The sequence below is a fragment of the Leptonotus elevatus genome, chromosome 10, assembly GCF_054856555.1.
Source record: "Leptonotus elevatus isolate MCC_2025b chromosome 10, RoL_Lele_1.0, whole genome shotgun sequence".
NCBI classification, from domain to species: Eukaryota; Metazoa; Chordata; class Actinopteri; order Syngnathiformes; family Syngnathidae; genus Leptonotus; species Leptonotus elevatus.
The window spans coordinates 1,388,703-1,410,542 of record NC_141248.1 but is presented as its reverse complement, the minus strand read 5'-3'; the positions used below and the strand labels follow the sequence as shown (position 1 = coordinate 1,410,542).

Sequence of the window (21,840 nt, the reverse complement as noted above, 5' to 3'; positions counted from 1 at the left end):
GGCCAGACCGTCAGCCCTAAATAAAAATGACAGGGTCAATGTATTTGTGTCGCTCCATCCCTGGACTGGTCTCGTTGCTCCCCATCATGTTTGACAGACTTGATTGATATTGTTAATTAGACTGCTCATGTACATTCTGGCCTAACTTTATCCATCTTTTACAAAAGAGACTTATAATCAGCAAGTGTCATTATTTCAGTAACATGTACTGCCTTTGTCAAAATTCAAATGGAGCATTTTAATCTAGGTTTATATAGATGAACTCCAGAATTAGAGTGAGATTAATCTAGATTAAAAATAAATAAATCTATGACCAGCACTACACAGGCTTTTTAAGGTTACCCCAACACTCCAGGTGTTGACCCTATATACTTAATATTGATACGTTCAGGGCAACATCAGTAATTCACTATATGGAAAAATAGCAGGACCATGAGAGATTCGCCAAAACACAAGGAATTTGTGGCTTCAGTGTATGGCACACTAACATTTTAGCAGTAACAGTATTCATATATATATATATATATATTTTTTTATTATCTCTGAGTCGTACGCAAATTAACTATGTACAGAAAGTCATTAAAGCTGCCCTATGTAACAATTTGCCCAAAAATATCTTTACAATAGCCTTTTTATTTGACCGTTTATGACTGAAACATCTTCTAATTAGTTGATTAACACCGTAGCTGTTCACAATGGGTACTCCTGCAAGTCTGTGGCTGATGCGTCTTAAATGTATTTTAGGGTCGGGGTTTAATACGCCACGGCTTCAACCTGTCATTTAGAAATAGGGTGTGAAGCTTGGTCATCTGGGAGGGGCTCAGAGCCGCTTATCCTCCACATTGAGAGTAGCCAGTTGAGGTGGCTCGGGCATCTGGTTCGGATGCTTCCTGGATGCGTTGCTGGTTCTGGGCATGTCCCACTGGCGAGAGGACCCGGGGATGACCCAGGACACGCTAGAGAGACTATGTCTCTCAGCTGGCCTGGGAACGCCTTGGGATCCCGCCGGAGGAGCTGGTTGAAGTAGCTGGTGAGAGAGCAGTCTGGGCTGCCCCCGCGACCCGACCCCGGATAAGCGGCTGTGGATGCTGTGGTCCACCGTATGCTGCAGTCAAATCCAACAAAACAAGACACACATAGGCTACGTTCACACTGCTGGGCACAATGCCCAATTCGGATTTTTCATTAAATCCGATTTTATGTACTCGTTCACATTACAAAGACAAATGCGACTTCTAATATGAACGCAACGCGCCCGCAATGTGACACGCATGCGCATATAGCAAGTTGAATGACGTGCAAAAAAAACAAACAAATAAATATGGTCCTGCGTGTAAAAAGCAAATTTTTCATGTCATATAGCCACAGTAGCGAGGTTGGAATAGGTAGAAATATTTTGAGGAAATAAGGCGATACTCGATCTCTTCATTTTATTGAGACGTCTACGGAAGATGACGTTGCGTCATTTCCGTGTGTGATGAACCATCTGCATGGCTGAATTTCAATTATCGCAACAAATGTCGGGTGGCGTGGCTCAGTGGTATGGTGGTCGTCTCCCAATCCAGAGGTTGTGGGTTCGATCCCATGCCATTGTGACCATGTCGACATATCCTTGAGCAGGATACTGAACCCCTAGTTGCTCCTGATGCTGCGTCATCAGTGGGGGAATGGGTAGTCGAAATGTAAAGCGCTTTGAGAGCCTTGTAAGGTGGAATAGCGCTATATAAATTAAATACCATTTGCCATTTGTCAACTTTATGCTTCATGTTTCAAGTGTAATTACACTAACGACAAACATAAACTTAACACTGTTACTCAAAACGGCTTTGCAGATTCACAGACGAATGTCAGTAGTCTACCTTCCAAGCATTCGCCGCCAACCGCGCAGAGCGCATATTGGACTTTTGATGATATAAAGGTCAGATGCATACGGCTGAGCATTTACAGTACAGCCGCCTCTCATATGTATACGATTTATATCCACATACGAATGAGGCCCAGATCGGATTTTATTTTAACATTCTTCATTTATTTAACATTTTAAGTAAAACAACATTGTCCTCGGATTTGAAAAGAAAAGAAAAACAAACAAAAAGCTGTCACATTATGTTATGATCCATCCGAAAGCAAATTTTCCCTGAATGTCAGCCATTTCCCCTAATTCTTGTGAAAGAGATTTTACTTCAATCTGTATGTAAGGTGGTCTATGTCCAGTATGTCATCCACGATTATCAGCCATTGCTTAAATGACGGTGCTTCAGTCTTAAGCCAGTTTTTTATAATGGCATTTTTGCGAGCCACCAGGAGTACATTGACAAAATATTGATCATCTTTATGCACAGCCTCTTCCAAATATCCCAAATATAAAACCAAACAAGACCTTGGAACCGGATACCCCAAAACATCACAGAGAGCTGAGTGAATGCTCCCCCAAAGGGGTCGGACATAAGTACATTCCCAAAATATGTGTGTATGATTTGGATCAGTACATTTACATTGTCTCCAACATGTCTGCTGAGTTTTCATTTGTTTACTTTTAATATTAGGTGTGATAAAAATAGCGCATTCCATTTTTCCAATGGAATTCTTTCCAATTGGAAGATTGTAATGTCGAATTGTGTATTTTCCACATATCATGACACGTTCCCTCAGTGACCATCTCACTCAGCTCTCTTTCTCATTTAGTTTTTACATACAGTGTAGACACCAATCTTGAATCCATCAAACAATGAAATAAAGATGACAGTTTTTGGGACACCGGCATCATAGGCTTTTGCAAGTGATTTTATAACGGTGTATTTTATCTTCACACGTCTTAATATCTTTGATATAATAATCCCTCATTTGCAAATATTTTAAGAGGTCCCTATTATTCAAGTTGTATGTATCTTTTAACTCCTGAAAACATAATATTTCTCCTTTTTTTAATAATGGTACACATAGCCATAATTCCTCTATTCGCCCAAAATTTTAAACCCACCATCCAATTTACTTGGTTTAAATTTAGTATCGAATGAGATCCATTTTAATAGTCCTAATTTCCTTTCCTATTTTTTATTGTTTCACCATAGAGTACCATACCTTCAGTGTATATGATACCACTGAATTGATATTAGGATTTTTTAAGTAAACAGGTGTCTCTGTTTGTCCCATGTATATTTGTATTGGATATTCGAGTGAAGAAACTTTAATATGCTTCCATTTAGCCACATATCCCACATCACATCAACAGACCAGATGACGCAATTGTGCGGCATAAAAATATTGTTTTAAATTAGGAAGTGCCCATCCCACTTTGTCTTTGTAGTAGCGTGGCATATCTGATTCTTGGACGTTTACCTTCCCATATAAAACGAGACAGACACCTATCCCATTTAAGAAATTGGTCCTTCGGAATATTCACAGGCAGAGCTAGAAATAAATATAACAGTCGTGGCAGGATATTCATTTTTACTACATTTATTCTATCACCTAATCCCATTGGATAAGTAGGCCATCTTTCCAAATCTACCCTTATGGCTTTGTCAATGTGCCCATAATTAGACTTAATTTCAAAGGAGCCTTAGTTCGATTTATGCCCAAATACTTAATAAATTTAGCATCCCACTTAATTTGCCATTCTTTTAGTTCCTGTGTCGGTGCACAATTAAAGATAATAACTTGTGTTTTAGGTATATTCACTTTGTAACCTGAGTATAGGCCAAATCTATCCAGAATTTGTTTTAGGCGGAGAAATGAATCTGGGATTTTTTAAATAAATCATAATATCGTCCACAAAAAGACAAATTATATGTTTTTGGTTATCAAATTCTACCTCTTCTATTGTAATATCATGTCTTATCATCTCGGCCAATGGTTCAATGTATAAAGCAAACACCGTGGGGCTTAGACAACAAGCCTGTCTGGTTCCTCTTTCCAATGTGAATCGTCCAGATAGGGAGCCATTGACCTTTACTCTAGCTGTGGGTTTGTGGTATAACGACTTAATACACTGAATCGATTTGTCATCAAATCCAAATTTTCCCAAAGTTAAAGCTACTGAACGTAGAATATTCCATTTCGAATCGCTACTGCCACCTGCTGATGAAAAATGAAACTGCACATACCGCATACACTCCACGCACATTAAGTCACATCTGCAGACAAGGCGCGGGAAATTCTAACCCGATTCCAGTCTGAAAACTATTGGCCAGAGGCTTGCAGGAGTACCCATTGTGAACAGCTAAGGTGCTAATCTACTAATTAGAAGGCATTTCAGTCATAAATGGTGAAATAAAAAGCTTACTGTAAAGTTATTTTTGGGAAAAAAGTTCCATATTGCAGCTTTAAGTATAAAAATTCCTAGTTGACTCTATCAAACGCTTTTTCTGCATCTAAACCAATCAAAGCAGCTGGAATTTTGTCTTTCCGTATTTTAAGTACAACATGTATTGTTCTTCAAACATTATCTTGTGTTTATCTACTTCTTACAAACCCACACTGCTCCTCATCTATCAAATGGAGTCTGGTCGATATAATTGAAGTATATATTTTATAATCTACATTTAATACCGATATAGGTCTGTAATTCTGGCAATGCTCCTTGTTTTTCAATGGTTTCAGGACCACTGTAATAATTGCTTCGGTCCAGGATGGAGGGATTTTACCCTAAATTATAATCCAGTTAAAGGTAGTATAAAGTAAAGGTGTCAATTCTTCAGTAAACATCTTATACCATTCGGACGAAAATCCATCACTCCCTGGTGCTCTGTTTGGCTTCAATTTTCCAATTGCTTTTCGAATTTCTTCAATTGTTATTACTGCTGTTATCTTCTCATTTTGTGTCGTGCCGATGGAGGGTAAATCCAGGGGTTTGAGGAAAGCTTTGGAAACATTCTCTTATTTTATCCCTGTCCTCCTTCTGCATAAAGAAAAAAAAATCAATTCTAGAATAAGTGGAATGTGTTGCTGAATAATGAGTGAAATCTCTTTCCAATGGATTCAGATCCCTCCACACATCAAAAAAGCCCATGTCATCCCATGTATTCTTCACAAGCTTTGTGATCGACTTCTTATTTCTTGTAAAACTGGTTGTATCCATGTCATAATCCATCACAACAATGAAATCACCTCCGCATATGCCTTCTGTTTCCAGGGCTATAACATCAAACAAGGATTTAAAGAAGCCTTTAGTACTCTCTGGAGGTGCATATATATTCACTAGATTTATTAGTGTTTGGTTAATCTTCCCCTTCACAATAATATAAGTACCTTCTTTATCCTTTATTTCTTTATGAAGTTCAATTTTGACCATATTAGATATCAATATCGCTACTCCTATTTTACGGGCATTAGAGTTCGAACTATAATATGTGTTTTTGAATCAGAACCTCTTTAATTTCTCAAGTTCTACTTTTGACAAATGAGTTTCTTGTATAAAATGTATGTGTGTCTTTTCCTTCTTAAGTTTGGTCATTATCCTAGCCCTTTTAACTGGGTTTCCTAAGTAATTGACAATTTTGACCATATTAGATATCAATATCGCTACTCCTCTTTTACGGGCATTAGAGTTCGAACTATAATGTGTTTTTGAATCAGAACCTCTTTCATTTCTCAAGTTCTACTTTTGACAAATGAGTTTCTTGCATAAAATTGTGTGTCTTTTCCTTCTTAAGTTTGGTCTCATTATCCTAGCCCTTTTAACTGGGGTTCCTAAGCAATTGACATTCAAGGAGAGTATTTTAATTTCTTCTTGGTGAGTGATCATAAACCTTTTCAATACTGTCCATCTTAAAAATCTTCCTCAGGCTTTCTACTAATACGACACGAACATACAAAACTGTTAATCCAACATGAACATACAAAACTGTTAGAACTAAATGAAAAAGAAAATATAAAGACCTCCATAAAGAGAAGCCAACAACCCACCACCCATACTCTTTCATAAAAAGAGGGCTCCCTACCAGCAATGAGAATTAACCCGTATAGGATAATATACTCTTACCAGTCATTGAGACGTTTCAGTCTCCCATGATTCAACTGCATAATTCCATACCCCACCAAGGCCACATTTGGGTTACCTTCATTCAGCAAAACACCATTCCACAAGCTTTCCACCTCAGGCTGACATCCCCCAGAGCTGGTATTCTTGCAGTCGTCCTTGCGCTCTTCTGATAGCCTCCTCCGTGCGCCTGCTTCTCGTGTTCTTCCACGTCGCGGACCCAGTCGTTTGGCGCTTCCTCATGACAGCGGCCCCCCGGCCGACAGCCGCCGCGTTGTCCACCTCGTATCCTCTTTCCATCAGGTCGCTGGTTGCCTCATCCGCGCTGCCATATGTTTTCACACCACTGGTCCAGTGGATGCACATCTTGTTAAGAGGAGTCTGGAATTGGATGCCTTCTTTCTTTAAGACTTTCTTGACATTGACATATGCTTTGCGTTGTTGTAGCGTCCTCCGAATAATCATGATCAAAATTAATCTGGTGGCCGTCGTAAGTGACAACTTTCTTCTCCTGCGCCTTTCTCAAAATCATCTCTTTCACCGTGAACTGCTGAAAAAAAGACGACAATCGATCTGGGCTGGCGGTCGGGTTTTGGCTTCGGGCCAAGGGCTCAGTGTGCACGTTGAATTTGTAGATCAAACTCAAGCGAAAATTCTTCACGGAGCCACTTATCCATAAATTGCGCCATCAAGCCATTTTTGGACTCTGCCTCCTCTTGCGTACCATAAATCCGTAAATTGTTCAGTCTTGAACGTGATTCCAAATCATCCAATTTGTCCACGGTTTTTGTTGCTCTTGTATCACTTCTTGCAGCATACAGTTAGCCTCGTGGCTTCACGACTCGATTTTCTCTGTGCGTTAGACAGCGGCCTTTACCTTCTCATTTTGTTGTCCGATGTCCGTAGTAATTTTGGTGAATTTCTGATCAATGTCTTCCTTGAATTGTGACAGCTCAGTTCTCATTTGAGCTGTAATTTCATCTCTATGGGCTTTCAGATCCATCTTCATGCCGTTGCGTAAGTCTTGAATTTGTTGGCAAATGTAGTCCAGGCTGTTCTGAAATGCCTCCATGCTGGCTTACAGTGGTAGCTTGCTATCGTTGTTCGCGTTTGTCCTTTCTTTACCTTGGTTGTCCGGGGCCCTTTTATTCTTCGATTTTGTTGAAACTCCACTCATCTCAACATAAATACTTGTCGAGTTTAGCAGAGTTTTAATCGTTGGCCTGCGGGAGCTCCTACTTTACACGTCCATAATGCTCGACCGTCTCACCGGAAGTCCACCCAGATCGAATTTGACAAAATCACAAATTGTACTGTTTCACACTATATAAAAAAATCTGATACGTGTCACATATGGGCCAAAAAATTGGACTTGAGCTGCAGTGTGAACATAGCCTTAGTCTCCAGTGCCATTAGCCAGCAGATGTAATTAAAAACTCGTTACAGGGCTGACTATACATCATCTTAAAATCTGACTGCAAAACCTCCATGATGTTATGTTCATTCAAGAAAGATTTCAACTGAGTGTGCACCACTTTTTCCAGATTTTTTTCAATAAACAGCAGCTTGGAAATGGGTCTAAAATTGAACTACACACCTTAATCAAGAGTCAAGACCAGGTTTCTTGAGCAGGGGTTGCACTGCAGTTGATAATAGCCAAAACTGCGTGACCAATGTTCGGGAGAACCTCCTTAAAGAAATGAGGAGGAACATAAGGAGTCATAAGGGGAGCCGGATAGCTTAGTTTTATCATCATATCCATTAGAGCTAAGGCAGATCTCCTTCTTGCAAAAAATAAAGCATTTCCGTTTTCCACATTTGAGATGTACAGAGCTCTAAAGTTACCCTTTTATCACTCAGCAAGTAGCTAGCCACATTTGTTTCAAAGCTTGTATTCATAGGTGCTGTCAGTTTGCATCAAATGACACCCTTAATGACAGTATACAATAAAAATGATCTTTTCGTGATTTTTTTTTTTCAGTCAATCCCTCGATTTAATTAATGAATAAATTAATTGTTTACTTATGTCATTGACACAATTATGGTCTTCAGTTGTAGCCTTAACCTAATTTCCCATGTTTATTTCCCCTAACTGTAAGACAAGACAGTGGTGAAAATGTACTGTACTTTCTCAGGACAATGTGAAAACTACTCAGCAACCACATCTCTGTCGTGTGTGTCTCAGAGTCCAGGGATCGTGGAAGTGTGACAAGTCTCAGCAGTGACTTTTCCCTCATCACAGAGGAGGTGTGTGTGACTTCCAGCTTCACGAGTGACACTGCAGACCTCTTCTACAGCCAACCTTCACTTTCCAATTGGTTAGTGTAATGCACGCTTGAGTTTTGGCCAGATTTGTAACATTTTGGAAGATGGTTTCGTTAGGTCCGCAAAATAATTTACAATAAAATTCATACAGAAAAAGTCAAGTCAAATACAGTCTGCAATGACTCCTCTTCTCTAGACATACCTGGGGCCTCATTTACCAGCCACGCGTATAAAAGGTTTAAAATTATTTTGTAGGGCTGAAATTTTGAATAAAAATCAGTCTTTATCAAACGTGCATACACTAATCAAATGCACACCAGTAAAGTACTTTGTTTATAAATCCCACCTAGTCTTAAACTACATGCTCACAAATGTTTAGACTCATTTGCATTCAGAAATGTCTCCAATTGACCATATAGGTATGGTAGCAGCAATCTGTTCAAAGGAACCCAAGAATGATGCAGACATTGGCACTTATTTTATAGTACTTAAAAAAAAGTCAGCAATAAAAAAAAAAACTGGCAAAATGACACCGTTGTGATTTTAGACTTGTTTTATGAAAGTATTCAGCAGTGTTAATAACACCTATTATTTTTTTACCTCGTTTTTATTTGCTATTAACAATTATTATTAACAACATACATTTCCTTTTGTTTACATGTACATTCACATCATACAGTCATGCATAGTTTTCATATCTTTATACAATGGCCAAATAAAGAAAAATGCAAAATATTGGCAGTTACATTACAACCATACAAATAGAGGGGAAGGAGGAAGAGGAAAAAAAAGGGTGGGGGGTAAGTCCACTCTGAATGCTCAGTGCCATTCCAAAGTCCCTATTGTGCACTTGTTTACAATTCAATGTTACATGTTAGCTGACATAGGTTGCTTATTCATTGTATTCGTAAGGGCATGATGGGCTTCCAACGTTTGGTAAATACAGTTTATTTATATATTTTTATATATATATATATATATATATTTTTTTTTTTATGTCTAGTTTCTGATTCCATACATTATATGTCGGGGGATCTGGCTTCAACCACCTGATAGTCACACATTTCAATGCTGCCGTGAGCAGTATGTTCAAAAGATATTTTTCATCTCTGCTCATACCCTCCGGTGTCACTCCTAATAATGTTGTTAGAGGGCTTTGTGGAATAATATTCTGCTTAAAAACTACTTTAAGAGCATAAAAAAAACATCTTTCCAGAATACGTCCGATTTGGAACATGACTAGAATATGTGAGTGTGGTTGGCAACAGTTGTGCCACATCTCCTCCAACATTAGCTGCTATGTGTTGTCCCCATTTTGGCCGTTATTTCTGGTGTTCTAAAAAATCTGCTAATTATCTTCCACCTAAATTCCCTCCATGTGTTTGAATTTGTGAGAAGATGTGTATAAGTGTCTATAGATATTATCTTGTTCAGCTCAGTCTCCCACCTCCTTTTTATCTGTGTAGAATCAAAAAACATTGTAAATGTTACCAATTATGTTCTTTCTTCCCTTTTTTCTTTGTGTCATTAGGCATTTTTCTCAGGATGCGGGTCTTCTAAGTTATTCCCATTCTTTGTGTGTTCTTAGAAAAGATCTTAGCTCATTTTTAAGTTTTGTTTGTTTTGTTTTAAGGTTCGTCCTTGATTAACTAGTATACATAGCTCAGCCCATTATCTGACCATTTCATAAAGCCAGCATCACTGTTGTTAGGGGCAAAGGTCTCACAAGCCCAATGTTCGCTAAAAGTGAAATTGTCTGTGGTAGCTTGAACGTAAACTATTTTTTTCCAAATCTTTAAAGTATTTTTGTCCAAACTGCCATACTCTTAGGGGGCATATCTACAATGGCCCAATTTTCTAATGGGTCTGGACATAGACTTTTCTCAATGTCAAGCCAGTGTGTTTGTGTGTCATTTCGAATCCATGTTATCAATGGCCTTATCTGTGCAGCCCAGAAATGGTATCTTAAATTTAGGCTTTTTTTGCCAGATAAATGTTGGCATTGTTTTGTCCAGGTAATCAAAAAATTATTTTGGAATGTCAGCAACATTTGAAATAAGTACAGCAGTCTGGGTAAAACATTCATACGTACACTTTCCACATGACCTAGCAGAGAGAGTGGGAGTGAGGACCATCGTTGGAATTGATTGAATCTGTTCAGGGTCTGAGCCCTGATCTATATCCTATTGAACATCTGTGGAAGGAGCTTAAACCTAAGATAATTGGAGAAGTTTGCTCATAAGTAGTGGGCCAAAATACCTGCTGAGGTGCAGAAGTCTCATTGAAAGTTACAAAAATGGTTTGATTGTAGTAATTGCTTTTAATTGGACTTTTAACATAGAAAATGCAAAGTGAATCATGCACAAAGGACACCACTAATGAATTTTCATTGCTGCTCAACCACCCTTTGTGGATGCTTGCCTCCCACCACGCAAGACGTGCACACTGTCAGTCTGCGAATCTTGAGTAACCTGTATACAATTGCTTTTGCTTGTATCACATCAGTGTTTCAGTGAATACCATTTTACAAGTTAATGCCATCTCCATCGCGACCTCTCCGCCTCAGGGGCCGGCCTCTCCATCGCGGCGGACGGCCTCTCCATCCAGCGAAGCAGGCTCCCCGCCCTGGCCTTTCTGTCGTGGACCCTCTCCCGGCGACGAATATGGCTTGGGCACGGTTTGGAGCAAGGCCAAAAGTCAGCTCTACACCATTGGAGTAGTGGTTGGTCCTCGTGGAAGAAGAGGGGATCGGCGTTCCTCATGGGCACAGCATTTCAATATCCAATAGAATAATAAGTTTAACATCCTGGATCTGGAGGAATTCCCTCCCCTGGCACCCTCCCTGGATTGTCGGCCTTCAGCGTCCTCTGATGGATCCATCCTCCATTTCCGGGACTGGAACACTCTCCAAACACCTCAACTCGCCGAACCAGACCTTCATCCACTTCAGCACCACAGCCCAGGAGGGGAGCCATCCTGTTCACCCCAGTGCTACAGCGATGTAGGGAAGCCGCCTGCCGCTCCTCTTCACCACGGCTGTCGGAGCATCCAAGGCCGTTGAATGGGAGGCCTTCAGGTCCGTCTCCAGGGTCATCCTCTGCGCGTTATTCATCATCTCCACGTTCCCTGTTTTCCCCAACTGCAGTAATAATTAGGGACTCAATTATTAGAAATGTTCGGGGTTTTTTTAATAGTTACCCACTGCCTACCGGGTGCCACTGTCCCAGTAATCATCGATAAACTACCAGGACTTTTAAGTTCTCTCCCCGTCATCGATCTCCAGGCTAATTTTACATGTTGGTTTTAACGACACGTCTCGTGGACAATCTGAGGTGACAATACGAGATTTTAACAATCTGCTTCAGCTGTTGCGCGGCTGTGGAAAATCCGTTTTTATCTCGGGGCCCCTCCCCTCACTGGCACGTGGATCGTGGCGGTTCAGCAGACTCCTCAGTCTGAGCATGTGGCTTCAATTTGCATGTCCACTGAACAGTGTTGTTTTTATTGACAATTTTAATCTGTTCTGGAATCGGCCCTCTTATTATATACATGATAGATTTCATCCCAGCAGGCTGGGTAGCTAGACACTATGTACCCCTCGAGACTGACTGACTGCTTGTAACACCTCCAGCTCGGACTCTTCTTCACCCACAACTCCAACTACACTCACCACTATACCTCTCACTGAAGCCCCTCAATCATTACCATCCCCAGTGTACAGTTTCCCGATTTTTACCATCACAGGCAGACGCTTTTCCCCCCCACACACAAACAAAATGGTTTTAACAGTAACAATCTTTTATATGTCAACACTTCTTTTACTTGTGACCATGAGGGCATGTTCGGTGCAAACATTAAACTGGCTGTGCTGAATGTGCGCTCTCTTTTAAACAAAACTTCTATTATAAATACCTGGTTTTAGTCAACAACCTAGAAGGTATTCTTTTATCAGAGACATTGCTCGGCACAGATACCCCAGTTGCTCTCACCGAGGCTTGCCCATCAAATTGTTACTTTTTATTTTCTAACAGGGATGGTAAACGTGGAGGTGGGACTGCATCAATTTTTAAAGTCACTTTAGCTTCAAGAGAAGTTATTTTTAACAGTTATTTATCGTTTGAATATCATGTCTTTGTTTTTAGCAATCCTCCCATTGTCTGTTTCAGTTTACAGACCTCCCCATTACTCCACTTCTTTTATTACTGAGTTTTTATCAATTTTACATACTACTTATAATAGAATTTTAATAACTGGCGATTTTAATGTGCACGTTGACAATATCTCAGACCCACTGTCCAGAGAATTTTTAAACTTTTTAAACTGCATTGATTTTAAACAGCATGTCACACAGCCAAGTCACAACAGAGGACACACTTTGGATTTGGTCATAACCTATGGTCTGTCCGTTGGTATGTCTTCTGTTGTTGACTTGGCTGTATCTGACCACTATTGTGTATTTTTTAACATTTTTAATCATCAGGAGTCTCCGGCGAGAACAGTGAGGAAACGCTACCTAACTTCTGAAGTGGCTGCAAATTGTATTGAGATTTTTAAAAGAATCCCTGCAGACTTTTTACCTGCTTCATGGGATTTTATTGGTGATCATTTTAATAGGAATTTAAAAACAACTCTGGATGAAGTAGCTCCACTTTTAACCAAAACTATAAAATTAAAGACTATTCCCCCGTGGAGAAATTATGAGATTAAAAAATCAAAAAGAAAATGCAGGTGTGCTGAAAGGAGGTGGAGAAAAACTAAACTTTCAGTTCATTATGAAATATTACGTGAATAACTAAAATCCTACAATAAAACAGTTAAACAGGCAAGAACATCATATTTCTCAAATCTAATCGCAGTTAACACAAAAAAAACCTTAAAAAAAATCTCCACTTTCGATCTTTTAACCAATCCTGATTTTAAAAAGCTAACACAGACTCCAACAAACTCTCTCTGTGAGGGCTTTCCAGACCACCTCAGAAGTAAAATTGATGGCATTAGGTCCAGTCGTTTAGCTTATCAAAATACAAGTTTTAATAAACCTGGACAGTTACTTTTATCTGAGGAAACACTGGAAAGTTTTGCCCAGGTTGATGCAAGGACACTTGGTCGAGTTTTCTCCCAGGTCAACCCAACAACCTGACTTTTAGATCCAATTCCCAAATCACTTTTAAAGACATTTTATGGATTTTTTGAGGAACAAATTTTTAATATAATCAATTGCTCTCTTCAGACAGGTGTCTTTCCTGCCCTGCCGCCTTTCAACTGGCGGTGGTGAAGCCCCTTCTAAAGAAAAGCAATTTGGACCCCAACATTTGTAATAATTACCGACCTGTATCCAACTTACTGTTTTTAAGTAAGATTTTTAAACAAATCTTTTTATCCAATTAAATTATTTTTTAGATAAAAATATTTTAAAGAAATATCAGTATGGTTTTAGGATGAACCATAGTACAGAGACTGCCCTTTTAAAGATTTTAAATGATATCAGGTGTAAATGAGACCTGAAAAAACGTAGCTACTGGATTTAGGTGCTGCTTTTGATACAGTAAATCACCACATTTTAATAAACAGACTTAGAAGCCTAGGTGAGCATCTGTGGAACTGCTTTTAACTGGTTGTATTCCTATCTCACAGATCGATACTTCTTCGTAAGTATGGATACATGTTCCTCTGGAACCCATGGAATTAAATGTGGGGTTCCCCAAGGTTAAATTTCAGGCCCATCACTTTTTAATCTTTACATGCTTCCCTTTGGGGAAGTCATCAGGAGACACGGCGTCAACTTTCACAGTTACGCTGACGATACACACCTGTACATCGCCGTGTCTACTGATGACTTGGGGCCTATTGATACCCTTTTAAATTGTGTTTTAGATATTAAGTCATGGATGGCAGTCAATTTCCTGCAGCTCAACCAGGACAAAACAGAGGTTTTAGTCATCGGTCCTGAAGGTCAGAGAGAAACTTTTACCAAAGCTACAAGATTTTAAACCCTCACAATGTGTGAAGAACCTGGGCGTCATTTTTTACTCTGAGCTTAGTTTTATTCCTCATATAAAAAATTTAGCCAAGATTGTTTTTTTACCATCTTAAGAATATTACCAGTCTTTTTTTTTCTCTTCCTTTTTTTGTTTTTGTTTGTTTGTGCGTGAGTGTGTGCATGTGTGCGTGCGTGTGAGTGTGTACTCATTAATTCACCTAAAACCTATTAAAAATCCCATACCGTTCACCTAAACCGAATACTTCAGAATCTAGCTAGAGTCGTGAGGTTGTCAGGAGACCCGAGGAAGGATCAAAGAAAGGAAAGTGAAATCCAGCACCGACCAGACATCACCTACAACCCACCAGGTTACCAACCAGAATCTTTCAACTCCAGAAACATCTAAACAAATTAGGGAGACCTCAAGAGACCAAAGGAAAGACTGAGAAAAGAAAGGAAGGATAGATGAAGCAGAGACATCAGCCTCCACCAATTCAACGACCAGAGGAAGTAGCAGATTGCGTTTGAATTGCGATGGATGCTGGTGTGGTGGATCTGGCATACATGAAAACCTCCACCAAAGAGGGGAGCTGTCGACCCCGGCCAGGACAGAGCAAGCACAACCCCCGGGGCCCCCCAGGCCACGGCAGCACCAAGGCACAACCCCCGGGCCCCGCAGGGGCCACCTCTGCCGGAGAGCATACCCAGGAGCGCCTCCCACCTCAACACAGCCCGCGCCCAAAGCCCAACGCAGCAGAACGGGGCACATGCAATTGTAGGCACCCCACCAGCCCACAGCCCCCTCTTCCCCCACAACCCGCCACCCACCACAACCCAGCCCCAGCCGCCCCCCAAACCACACAGACCCCCCCCCCCCTCAAAATTTTGAGTTTCTTTATTTCGGTGTGAGAGCCAAGATTAACTTTTTATTGCTTTAAATGCGTTTTCAGCCCCTGATTGTACACTTCAGATGAAACTGTCAAAATCTTCAAAATGAGCATAAGCACAATGAAATTAATGCTGGAATCATCTTCAGGGTGCTAAAATACACTAAATACAGCAACAATTTTGAGTCTACAAAATGAACTTTTTATTGCTTTATTTTTATTTATTTTATGTTTTTTATTATTATTATTATTATTAATTTTTAAAATGTGATTTATGAGGAGGTTAGACCATTGGTCGATATTCAGTGTTTGTTTATTTTTCCAGTTAACAAGAATTGTTTTTTTAGCGATAGTAAGGGCTACAAGTGTAGATTGAAATTGTTTACGTGGTAAGTCAGTTGTTGTTAGGTCACCTAGCAAGCACAAGTTTGGAGATAAAGGTATCCTACAGTCCAGGATAGCGGAAAGTTTTTCTAAGACTTTAGTCCAGAAATATATAACCGGAGTGCATAACCATAAAGCATGAAAATAAGTGTCTGTAGTGTTTTGTAAACACTGGAGAAAAATGTCGGAGTCTGAGAGTCCCATTTTCTTCATCATATATTGAGTAATGTATGTTCTATGAATCATTTTATATTGGATAAATTGTAAATTTGTGTGTTTTGTCATTTTAAATAAGTTTTCACAAACTTGAATACAAAAGTCAGATTCCAGAGCTATAGACAAGTCTGTCTCCCATTTTGAGATAAGTAAATACATTTTATCAGTATACGAAAGTAACTTGTATATTTTTGAGAGGTTTTTTTGTTGTTGTCGGAGAAAGCTTTGTAGTATCTTTAGCTAAAACAGGCGGTTGGAGCGTACCCCAAAGTGTTGGAATTTGTTTCTTTATCATATTTTTAACTAAAATTCTGTTTTTTATTTTGTATTTTTGGAGCAAGGATGTATATGATATAGACATATTATCTGAGAAAAGATGATGGAGATGTGTAATTCCTTTCTGCTCCCACACACCTAAATAAAACGATTGGTTGTTAAGTTGAAAGTCGGGGTTATGCCATATGGGAGAAAGCCCGCAGGGCTTCAATTGGGCTTTTGTAATTTCTAGTGCCTTCCACCAGGCGGTCAGGTTGGCGGAAATCATTGGGTTTTTAAAGCAATTGTGTCGCTTAATCGATGTTGTAATAAAGAGTAAATCTAGAAGTCTGAGGTTATTACAATCCTTCTGTTCTAGTTCCAGCCAACAGTTAGTATCTCTGTTGGGTTGTGCCCATAGAATAATATATTGTAGCTGTTTAGCTATATAGTAGTGCATCAAATTTGGTGCCTCTAGACCTCCTTTGGATTTACTTTTCTGAAGAGGATATAGACTAATCTTTGCTTCTTTTTTTTCCAGTAAAATTTTGTAACGGCGGAGTCCAACAACTGGAACCAGTTAGACATAGGTTTGAATGGAATCATTAAGAAAAAATTATTTATTTTAGGTAAAACTTTCATTTTAATGTTGGCTATTCGTCCTATTAGAGAAATGGGAAGATTATTCCAGCGCTCCAAGTCACTATAAATGCTATCCAGAAGTGGAGTAAAGTTTAAATGAATTAAATCAGTTAATTTAGGTGAGATTTTTATGCCTAAGTATTTTAAATTGCCTATAGGAAATGAGTAGTGGGTCCTGGCTTGCTGGGTTCCATGAATTTTCTGTAATAGGTAGTAGTGTTGATTTTGTCCAGTTAATAGAATAATCTGATAAATGTGAGAATTTAGTTATTAAGTTAAATACTTCCCCTAACAAAATAGCAGGCTTTTCTAAATAAAGTAAAATATCATCGTCATATAGATAAATTTTGTGTTCTTTTACCCCAGAGTGAATTCCTTGAATCCTTCTTTCCTGGCGTATAGCTAATGCAAGCAGCTCAATAAATATTGCAAATAATAAAGGGGACAGTGGGCATCCCTGTCTTGTGCTTCTCTGAGATATAATCCCATTAGTAGTAACTGTAGCTTTAGGAGAATCATATAATACTGACACCCAGTGAATAAATGACTTCCCAAAGCCAAATTTATTTAAAACAGCAAAGAGGAAGGACCAGTTAACTTTGTCGAAAGCTTTTTCTGCATCCAACGATATAATAACTTCTTATCTTTTTATTGTACTATGGATGCTTTAATTGAATTGTGTTTTAATGTATGAAAGGTGCTATATAAATAAAGTTTGATTGATTGATTGATAATGCAATTTGGTCATTCCTTAGGAAAAGGGGCACCACCTCTTCTTCTCAAATGGTGGTATGGAACAAACAAAACCCGCTGGATGAACAGTTGCCACACTCCTCCAGTGAGGCCAGGTCTTCCAGTTCATCCTCCTCCAACCACTCAGAACACACCATCACACGCACGGGCAGCAGCCCATTGGCTGTCCCCAGCCCAAGGTAACTATGTTCATAATTGAATTTCAAGCAAGACAGAGTAATTTATAATTTTCTGATCAAAATTACAATTTCAAACATGATCATGTAATTAACAAAGCTGTGATTTTTGCACTGCTCCTGTCTGAAGCAGAAGCTGTTGTCAACTATTGTACACATACAGACCATTTTCAAAATTTAGAATATCATAGAAAAGTTAATTTATTTCCATAATTCCATTCAAAAAGTAAAATTTTCAAAGATTATAGATTTATAGGCCACAATTTATTCATTCATTTATAATTTTAAAGAATGTACATGCATGCAAAGGTGCTATATAAATAAAGTTTGATTGATTGATTGATAATGCAATTTGGTCATTCCTTAGGAAAAAGGGCACCACCTCTTCTTCTCAAATGGTGGTATGGAACAAACAAAACCCGCTGGATGAACAGTTGCCACACCCCTCCAGTGAGGCCAGGTCTTCCAGTTCATCCTCCTCCAACCTCTCAGAACACACCATCATACGCACGGGCAGCAGCCCATTGGCTGTCCCCAGCCCAAGGTAACTATGTTCATAATTGAATTCCAAGCAGGACTGAATAATTTATATTTTTCTGATCAAAATTACCATTTCAAACATGATCATGTGATTACCAAAGCTGTGATTTTTGCACTGCTCCTGTCTGAAGCAGAATCTGTTGTGTCAACTATTGTACACATACAGACCCTTTTCAAAATTTTGAATATCATGGAAAAGTTAATTTATTTCCATAATTCCATTCAAAAAGTAAAATGTTCATAGATTATAGATTTATGGCCCACAATTTATTCATTCATTTATCATTTTAAAGAATGTACATGCATGTTTCTTGTTAAATTAATAAATGCATTTTGAAGCAATTCTCCACATTTAGTTTTCATCTTTGCATTAGAATACGTTGGTAGTTATTAAAAGCTTAAATCCAAATGTTTTGATGGTATGATCATCTCCCATGTTTGTTCTGTGCATTGGGAATATTGCATTGAAGCTTAATTTGAAAAACAACGTAAATAGAATTGAAATCACAATATTTGACAGAAAAATTTGATTTATTTTTATTTTTTGATCTTATCCTAAAATCGTTAAGCCCTGCTTCTAAGTTTTGTAAGTCTCCAATGCTCAACAGCTACTCAACAGCTTGGTTTTGCTCAAATAGCAACAGAGCAACTGGTTTGAAATTGACACTCATGCATAAGAAATGAACTCAACATATCTTCATGAAGTGAGACCAGTATTTCTAAACTTGGGCTAAAATGTTTTTTGTTTGTTTTCCCATTTTATCATGTGACAAAATAGTATGGACTAGAGGTACAATGATTAATCGACAAATAATCGATTATCAAATTAATCAGTAATTAGTTTTGATAAAAATCTGAAAATTCTTTAAGTCCTCGGAATGTCAGCCTATTAATAGTGAATATTCTCAGATTTATGTAGTCCTACACAAAAGCAGACTGATTATCTTTGTTTTGTTTTGTTTATTTAAATAAGACATTTGAAACTATATTCAACCAGTTCTTTCAACTTAAATGCCCTAGATTTTACAAACAATGCATTGGTGTGGGATACTACGAACACACTAATGCATTGTTTGTTAAATCTTGAGCATTAAAGTTTAAAGATCTGGTTGAATGTAAAATAGTATAAATTATGTATAAAGCAAGACATAATTTGCCACCTGGAAATATTTAAAAAAAATTAAAGATAGTGGTTAACTGATGTAAGGATGAAAGGAAATTTTAAGCAAACAAGATTTCGTACCACATTGAAAAGCAGGTGCATATCAATCTACGGGGTGAATTTTTTTTAACCGTCTATCAATTGATATTAAAGGTAGTAAAAGTGTTAACCATTTAAAAACTAAGTTCAAGAATCAAATATTTGGAAAATACGGATCATTATAAATTAGATATTGTTTGTATTTACAAGACTGTACTGCATTTGTACATATCTACGTTGATATTGATGTTTTGAATCCAGATGTTCGGTTATGATGGTATTGGCAAATGTATATGTAGCATGTTTGGGTTTAAAAAATCTCTATATCAGTAATGTTTAGGGATTATTAGACTGTATTGGAGAATATGGAAATAAGGGTGTGGGGATTATAAGCAATGCATCAGCCATAACCCTTTTCAGTCAGATACAGTGTAGCTTCTTGATTTTTTTTTAAACATGTATTTGACTGTTTATTTGTGAGTTTTGCTGACTGAAATAAATGTATTTATTTAACTATTTGCCATGTGCCTTTGCTTTGGAAAACAATAATCAATGTTTTTGCCGATTTAAACAGATTCTAACGGCTGTTACAGACCAAATCTGTAATGAAATCATAATTAATTTAGATTTCTGCACTTTAAGCACTGTCAGTTTGACATCATGTCCTGTTTTAGAAAAAAGGGATGGAAATTTAAACCATATGTTTTTTGACAAAATAGTCGACAGATTAATCGATTATAATAATTGTAAGTTGTAGCCCCAGTATGGACAGTGAAATGTCAAAACTAGTATTCTTCAGTAGAAAATGCAAATCTTAATTTTAGTTATAGTTCGATTATTGTTGGAGCTTTTTACATTTACAGTGTGTAAATCATTTCATGTTCACTTTGGTGGTCACGTAATAGTTTCAATAAACGACCATCAGTCAGAGCTGTTCACCATTTTTATCCACAGGTTTGCAACAGACTACGCTCGCTCAGAGTCTTCTCTGTCGACAGAGTATGGTAGTTGGCAGATCGTCTCTGGTTGTGGAAGCATCCATGATCATCCTCACTATCAGCCACCTTTGCCTTCAACCTCCTCCACCTCGTCTGCTGTAGCTGCTCCCTATGACTCCCTCCTGCCTTTCAGCTTTCAGGAGGAAGGACCCAATGGACGGATGTGAGTAAGCTGCCATCCCGCACTGGTTTTTGGGTAATTGGCAATAAAACTGAAATTATTTCATTTAATGTTGATAGACTGATGTGATGAATCTAATAAATGTTTCCGAGCTGCCAAGTCTCAGTTAGCTCATTGCACCCGAAACACTGATTGTTCTGGATATGAAAAAAATAAATAATGGTTCACAGTACTCAAACATGTTGAAAATGAGCAAAAATACTACACTGTAGCGTTCTGCTGGTATGCTCACGCATGTGCAGTGAAGACAGGCATACGTGTCCGTTATTAGCCGAATGCTAACGACTGGAGGCTAACCCCACCCAGTGTTTCAGTTCCATTCATTCAAGAGCGGCGGCCCGCCATTCCTAAATCGTAGCCGCTGCTTCTTCGAATTTCTAATAAAGCAGTTGGAGGCTGGAGGGGAGCGGAGTGCAGCACGCAGCTTTATACCGCATGGATAGTAAAAAAGACGACCAGACATCATCGGGAACTTCGTGAACAGCTGGTCTGTTTTTGTCAGACCAAAACCACCCCCCAGCCTTCCAACCCCCCAAAAATATTAATTGACAATTAGTAGTGTTTGTCCTGTCTCAAATTGAGGCAGAGGTGGTACTACTGATACCAGTCTGATTTTAAGGTATTGGTACTCACGGTGGTGGCCGATACCAGTATCAGTTTTACGATCAAGAGCTATAATTGAGAAATTCTAGAAATAAAAAGTTGCCATTAATTTCATGCAATTTTAAGGAAAAATAATATATTGGGATATGTAGGTCTTTCTTTAAAATCATCTGACATTTTTGGGTAGGGAATTGTATGTACTAGTGGTATCGGTATTTGGTATCAGTATCGGCGACTACTCTTATGAGAAATACACGTAGCTCAGATGTTTGTGCCAATACTTTTCAGTCGGGTTTTCAAATAAGGAGATTGTAACTGCTTTAGCAGAGATTAACCATATGATGTTAAGCATTCGCTCTTTGAAGCGTTGGGTACTGCTAGCGACAAAGACACCTCGCTTTGCAAAGGTCCACACCCTGAGGATCAAGCATTTGACTTAATCTGTTAAATGTATATTTACTTGTACATTTATGTTTCCAGAATAATTTTTTACACATTCATTCATTTTGGTATTTTGTTCAAATAGCTAAGTTGATGTGTCGAATCTGCTGCTCTCCATCATTCACTTGCATTTACCTAAAGTATGCTAGCTTCTGATTGGTTAGTGTTAGTCAGCTGATAGGGGATCAGGCATGTATTACAAGTAAAGTTTGACTTAAGAATGAATCCGTCTCCATCCTGCCTTTTCATTTTATAAACAGTGTCCCATTAACCACCAACGGATCCTCATATTATACGCTACGTGTGACTGTCGTAAGTTTCAGACTTTATTTCACAAA

General features: G+C 38.5%; 1 protein-coding gene across 1 annotated transcript in view; it reads left to right on the top strand.

Moving 5' to 3' along the window:
• The window catches only part of mtmr14 (myotubularin related protein 14), a 64,561-nt gene that overhangs the window by 37,936 nt on the left and 4,785 nt on the right, over positions 1-21,840 (top strand). Inside the window, exons 16-19 of the mRNA XM_086086945.1 lie at positions 8,166-8,298; positions 17,365-17,541; positions 17,906-18,082; positions 20,234-20,440. Coding sequence (XP_085943071.1) covers positions 8,166-8,298; positions 17,365-17,541; positions 17,906-18,082; positions 20,234-20,440 — 694 coding nt within the window. The remainder of the gene's footprint in view (positions 1-8,165; positions 8,299-17,364; positions 17,542-17,905; positions 18,083-20,233; positions 20,441-21,840) is intronic.